This window comes from Loxodonta africana, chromosome X (assembly GCF_030014295.1).
Source record: "Loxodonta africana isolate mLoxAfr1 chromosome X, mLoxAfr1.hap2, whole genome shotgun sequence".
Taxonomy (NCBI): Eukaryota; Metazoa; Chordata; class Mammalia; order Proboscidea; family Elephantidae; genus Loxodonta; species Loxodonta africana.
The window spans coordinates 65064330-65070594 of record NC_087369.1 but is presented as its reverse complement, the minus strand read 5'-3'; the positions used below and the strand labels follow the sequence as shown (position 1 = coordinate 65070594).

At 35.8% G+C, this 6265-nt stretch overlaps 1 protein-coding gene across 1 annotated transcript; it reads left to right on the top strand.

Moving 5' to 3' along the window:
- The first annotated feature begins 290 nt into the window (after positions 1-290).
- On the top strand, positions 291-2719 carry LOC111747762 (serine/threonine-protein kinase WNK3-like). The gene is made up of 2 exons (XM_023539339.2): positions 291-490; positions 1026-2719. The coding sequence occupies exons 1-2, from the start codon at positions 458-460 to the stop codon at positions 1638-1640; spliced, it is 648 nt and encodes a 215-aa protein (XP_023395107.2). The 5' UTR covers positions 291-457; the 3' UTR covers positions 1641-2719.
- Positions 2720-6265: the final 3546 nt, after the last annotated feature.

Genomic DNA, 6265 nt, shown 5'->3' with positions numbered 1-6265 from the left:
GACTAGGTAACATCACTTTCCATTTTCTTAAGTATTTTTTTTGTTCATATGCAAATCTTGCCACTTTTCCACATAGCCTGTGCATATTATACGTCCCATTGATGCTATTGACATTTTATTTTTCCTTTTGTAACTAATTTGGTTTTCCACGTACTCATTTCATGTAGATACTAAGTCTTGGGATAAATCTTGCAATACCTGATTTAGAGTGAGGGACTTATGCAGTGTTGCTTATTACGTATGACACCTTTTAATTATCTAGCAGAAGTTAAACTTTTTCTACTTTTCTTCCACTTGATAACATAAGAAAATTTATCTTAACAATTTTTTTTCTGCTTACAATTTGGCAAAACTTTCAGTGGAAACAGAAGATACGAGATCAACAGTTGCTCCTGATCCCATTCCTTTGACACGAGAGTCCATAGCTGATACTAGGGCTTTGAGTAGATGCAAAGTGATGAGTGGATCATTTCAGCGGGGTCGGTTCCAGGTTTGTGTCTTTGGTTGAATCCTTATCTGCAAGGGCCTTATTAAAGGTAACAGCATTTAAGATCTTGGTCTGTAGGTCAATACTTATTTTAAACGTAAATCATTTAACTTGTTACCCTTGCACACATCCCCTCATCTTTTGAAGCCATCCAGTAAAGGTGAGTCTAAAGAAATGGGGATTTTAGTAGCTGGAGGAGAGCACAAAAATGGGTCATCATTTGGAGGGGGGGGTGGGTCATCTTTCTTTGTAACACTAGTTTCCTGTCCTTCCAGTTTGTGGCAACGTGTTGTTTTGTTTACAAATTGTGTAACTTTATTTGAATAATATGATGCAAACTTGCCTTACTCAAGGGGCCCTATTGAAAGACTTTGAATATGGAGAATATAGGTGGGGTTTTTAGGTTTTGGTGTTATTGATTTGTACACATCACTACAGACCATCCACTTGTCTATGCCATATATTGATACTGAATTTCTTCGTGAGGTTTCATTTTTGGTTAGGTGGAGCCAGCCACTTTTGCCTTTTTGTATCTCAGGTGATTACAGTTCCTCAGCAACAGTCGATGAAAGTGACATCTTTTGGAATAGAGCACATACCAGCTTTCAGTCAAATGGCAAACCATTCTAATGAAGAGACTCTAGTATTTACTGAAACAGAAAAGTCTCAGTTGATAGAAATGGAACCTGCTGTGCACAGTCCACAAACTTCATTTTCTTTTCAGAAGTTACAAGCTCTTTATGAAACCGTTAAAGAAGATAAAGGAATTCCCAAACAAGGTGACTTCTTGTCTTTCAGCACAGATTGTGAGACTGGTATATCTTTTATGACACCAGAAAAGGAATTGGAAGAAACTTTAGCTGCAGGAAGTACTATGCAGCCTGAATCTGAACTGTTGCATAAAGAGAGAGAAACACTGCCTATTAGGAAACAGCCTAACTCTGATAGTGAACTTTCAGCCCCTCTTGCTGGCAATGAAAACTCAGTAGCAAAGACTGTTCCAGAGAGTGATCAGTGCCATGAAGAACAAGCCTGTGTTCAAACACAGAACTCACTCTTCTATTCACCATCTTCCCCAATGAGCAGTGATGATGAGTCAGAAATAGAGGATGAGGACTTGAAGGTGGAGCTTCAAAGATTACGAGAAAAGTAAGGACTTCTTTCTTCTGTTGCCTTGGATTTTATAGAACTTTGTATTTAATTGGTAGGTAAATATTTAGAATTGATGACATTTTAATAATTAAAAACTTTTTATGATTGAAAACTGTAAAGAAGGCTAAGCCAAACCAAAACCAAATTCATTGCCATCCAGTCAATTCCAACTCATAGCAACCCAATTGGACAGAGTAGAGTTGACCACAGGGTTTCCAAGGCTTTTTAATCTTTATGGAAGCAGACTGCCACATCTTTATTCTGTGGAGCAACTGGTGGGTTTGAACTGCTGACCTTCATTTAGCAGCTGAGTGCTTTAACCACTGCACCACCAGGACTCCTCCAAAGAAAGGCAAAAAGATATATAAATGTTAAATATTTATGTATCTTAAAGTTTTATTTAAAATGTTTTCATAATTGGAGGGCTAATTATAATTTGTTTTGTGTCTGAGATTCTTGGGAGTCCCTGAGTGGTGCAGTTAATGTGCTCAGTTGCTGACTGAAAGGTTGGAGGTTCAAGTCCACCCAGAGGCTCCTCAGAAGAAAGCCCTGGTGATTTAATTTTGAAAAGTCAGTCATTGAATACCCTGTAGAGCTAGTTCTACTCTTAACACACACGATTCCCACAAGTTGGAGTCGACTCAACAGCATCTGGCTTAGTGATATTGTGGCAATATGTTTTATCATCTAGAAATGCTATTTTTGTGAAATTAGTATTAAGTTACTGAATTCTTTTTTTCACCCACAAATTATAGCATATACCACAGACTGTTCACGTATCTTGCTTTTTTTTTTTTACTTTTTCATTATATTTTGGACCTATATCTGAATCATTCCTTTTTTTTTTTTTAAGCCAAACCTATTGCCGTCATGTCGATTCCGACTCATAGCGACCCTATAGGACAGAGTAGAACTGCCCCATAGCGTTTCCATGGAAAGGCTGGTGTATTCGAACAGCCAAACTTTTGGTTAGCAGCCAAACTCTTAAGCACTGCACCACCGGAGGCTCTGCTATTCTGTTATGTGGATACACAAAAATTATGTACAAGCCTCCTGTCATCCGCATGCCATTACTTTGAAAAGTTGAAATCATTAGCAATTTCTGATGGTATCTTATGCTTTAAAGAATGTCTGTCTTATTCTGGGACTTGAATAACTTTTAAAGCTGGCACAATCAGGGAGAAGATAAAATATAGGTAGAGGAAAAGCTGGCTTTTAACCAGATTCTTACATGTTTGGATAATGCGCCAGTTGGATGCTAAGTTTGAATGCTTTAAGAACTAAAACCAAACCCAAACCAAACCCACTGCCGTCGAGTTGATTCCGACTCACAGCGACCCTATAGGACAGAGTAGAACTGCCCCATAGAGTTTCCAAGGAGCGCCTGGTAGATTCGAACTGCCGACCTTTTGGTTAGCAGCCATAGGTCTTTACCACTACGCCACCAGGGTTTCCTTAAGAACTAAAGCATTTTAAAATTCTTTGAAATTTCCTAGAGTTTTTAAGGCCTTGCCCAGAGGGAAAAACAAAATGAAACTATCATTCCCACACGGAATAAGTGTAATATTATTTTCTCTCCAACTTGTTTCATTTTTTTTCAGAAAGTTGTAGATTTATTTCATATTGAAATGCCACATCACCAAACTCATTTCCATTGAGTCAATTCCAACTCATAGTGACACTATAGGACAGAGTAGAACTGCCTCATAGAATTTCCAAGGAGCGGCTGGTAGATTCGAACCGCCAGCCTTTTGGTTAGCAGCTGTAGCTTTTAACCACGGTGCCACCCAGGGCTCTCATGTTGAAATAATCATATTTTTAAAGACATAATGCCCTTTTAACTTGAGCTTAGAAGAAATTGTGAATGTATGCTTTAATATTCATCACTGGAAGATTGATTTTTTTACTTTAAAAAAGGTAATGAAGATACAAGTTTGAGTTTTTTGTATATATTAAGTACTATTGTAGTATATGTACACTGACACTCTTATAATAAAATAGTTATTACTAAAGTGTTTTAATGTTTGTGATATCAATATTCCATCACGTTTTTAACGATTCTTTTAAATCATTAAATGATTTTTTAAAATGTTCTCAGAAGACTGGTAGCTTTTGTAGATGATTATAATGAGTATTTTATTTTGTATCTGAGACATGGATTCCCATAACCTTATAGAACCCAGGACCTAAGGTATCTTAAGATAATTTTTGTCTATTTTGTCTTCAGTGTTCTTTTGGTATTATGATTTCTTCATAATTTTTTAAAAGTCCTTGATGATATTCCTAAAGACTGTAGTCCTATAAGTGCCCAGTAGTGAGCTGAGTCTTTAGACCTGCCTGATTTTGAATTAACTGCAGTCTTTTAATTTTTTTACATAAATATCTATTTTTCTAAAATTATTATGAAAGTGAAACATAGGAAAAGATTCAAACAGTAGAGAAAAAAGCAAACCAAAAAACCCTCTTCACATTTCTCATGCCCCAGTCTCACTTCTCAGAGGTAACCATTGTGAACTGTTATTTGCCAGTAATTTTTCTTTGCATTTACAAATAGTTTTATTTTTACAAAAGTAGGATCATAATATAAATGTTATTCTACAATTTTTTGACTTAACGTTGTTGCCTATATATGTTTATTTCTGCATAAATAAATCTACCTTAATTTTTAAATGGCTGTATAAGTTTACCCAGTTTATTTAATCCCTCCTTAAATGGACATTTCAGTTCTTTCCCATCTTTTATTTATGTAAACAATGCTGAAGTGAACGTCCTTGTATTTTTACATACTTATGTGAGTATTTTCATAGGATAGAAGCCTGAAAGTGAAATGGCTGGGTTAAAATGTGTGTACATTTTAAATTGATAGATATTGCTGAAATTGTCTTCCAACATAACTATACCATTTTACACACAAAAGAAAAAAAGTGTATGAAAGTGTCTCTTTTCCCACAAATCAACATTAGACTGGGTATTATCAATACTTTTTTTTCCCCAATTAGATGGATTAAAAAGGTTTTTAAAAAATCGTGTTCCCCTGCTTTATAGTGAGGTTGTGCATTATCTTATATTTATTGGCTCTTTGTATTTACCCATCTTTGGAATTGCCTTTCATATTGTCTTTTTTTTTTCTATACAGTAATAAGGTTTTTAATTTTTGTTATTGATTTTTGGGAACTATAGATTCTGAATGTTAGCTCTTTATTTATTACATATTACAAATATTTTCTTCCTGTTTATATTCACAGTATATAATAAAGGAAAGATTTAATATTATTAATACCATTTGACTTTAACTTTTATTGTCTTTCACTCTACTGAAGTTTTTTAGAAACTTGTTCTTGTCAAATTTGTTAACCTTTTTCTTTATACCTGATTAGTTTAATGTTATACTTAGGAAAGCATTTCCCATCTTAAAATTGTGAAAATACTCTCCTGTAGTTCCACGTTCTTAATCTAAATTCCTTCTTAAACTACTTGTACTGGTGTAGAGATTCTTGGCTCATCTGTATTGTGCCAGTGCCAGTAAAATGCTTTCTGCATGATTTTCATTCAGACACATTCAGGAGGTGGTAAATCTTCAAACCCAGCAGAATAAGGAGCTGCAGGAGCTCTATGAACGCCTTCGGTCAATTAAAGATAGTAAAACTCAATCCTCGGAGATTCCTCTGCCACCTGCATCACCACGTCGACCAAGATCTTTCAAAAGCAAACTTCGAAGCCGCCCCCAGTCCTTGACACATGTGGATAATAGCATAGTTGGTACAGGTAAATCAGTCATAAAAGTGAAAAAAACAAAAAAAACCTCTGGTCAAAGATAAGCAAAGTGAGAAAAATGATGATAATACAATTTTTTTAATTAAGCTAAAATGATTTTAAAAAGTACACATTATTCTGAGGTTCTTTTCTATTTTTTTGGTATTAAGCGTTCTTTCATGAAATAATGGTTATGATAGATGATAGATTTTGGGGAGCCGATGAGTATGTCTTATGTTTTCATTTGGAAAACAAAGAGTTGAAAGCCTAATAACAATCCCCAAAATAGCTTTTGAAATTTTATCAGTCAGTAGGAACTGCTGGTCTAGCATTTAGAGTTTGTTGATAACAAAGATAATCTTAAAAATGTATTCATGTTCTGTCTGAGTAAGAGATCTTTATTTGTAGTGAGAATATTAGAAATTAGGTACTTCTTTGACTTTGAAAAAAAGAGGGTCAGGCTCCACTTAACCAATAAAGAAGTTGTTAATCAGATCAGGCTTCTTTGGTTATATCTTAGTCATCTAGTGCTGCTATAACAGAAATACCACAAGTGGATTGCTTTAAGAAAGAGAAATTTATTTTCTCACAGTCCAGTGGGCTAGCAGTCCAAATTCAGGGTGTCAGCTCAGCAGGGGAAGCCTTTCTTCATTGGCTCTGGAGGAAGGTCCTTCTCGTCAGTCTACCCCTGGACTAGGAGCTTCTGCACGCAGGAACCCAAAGGACGTGCTCTGCTCCTGGCACTGCGTTCTTGGTGATATGAGGTCCCCAACTCTCTGCTTGCTTCCCTTTCCTTTTATCCCTTGTAAGATAAAAGGTGGTACAGGCCACACCCCAGGGAAATTCCCTTTACACTAGATCAGAGATGTGACC

Coding starts and splice junctions, on each gene's coding strand:
- LOC111747762 (XM_023539339.2), top strand. CDS start 458: ATGAGTGGATCATTTCAGCGGGGTCGGTTCCAG. Junction 491..1,025: donor TTCAGCGGGGTCGGTTCCAG/GTTTGTGTCTTT, acceptor TTTGTATCTCAG/GTGATTACAGTTCCTCAGCA.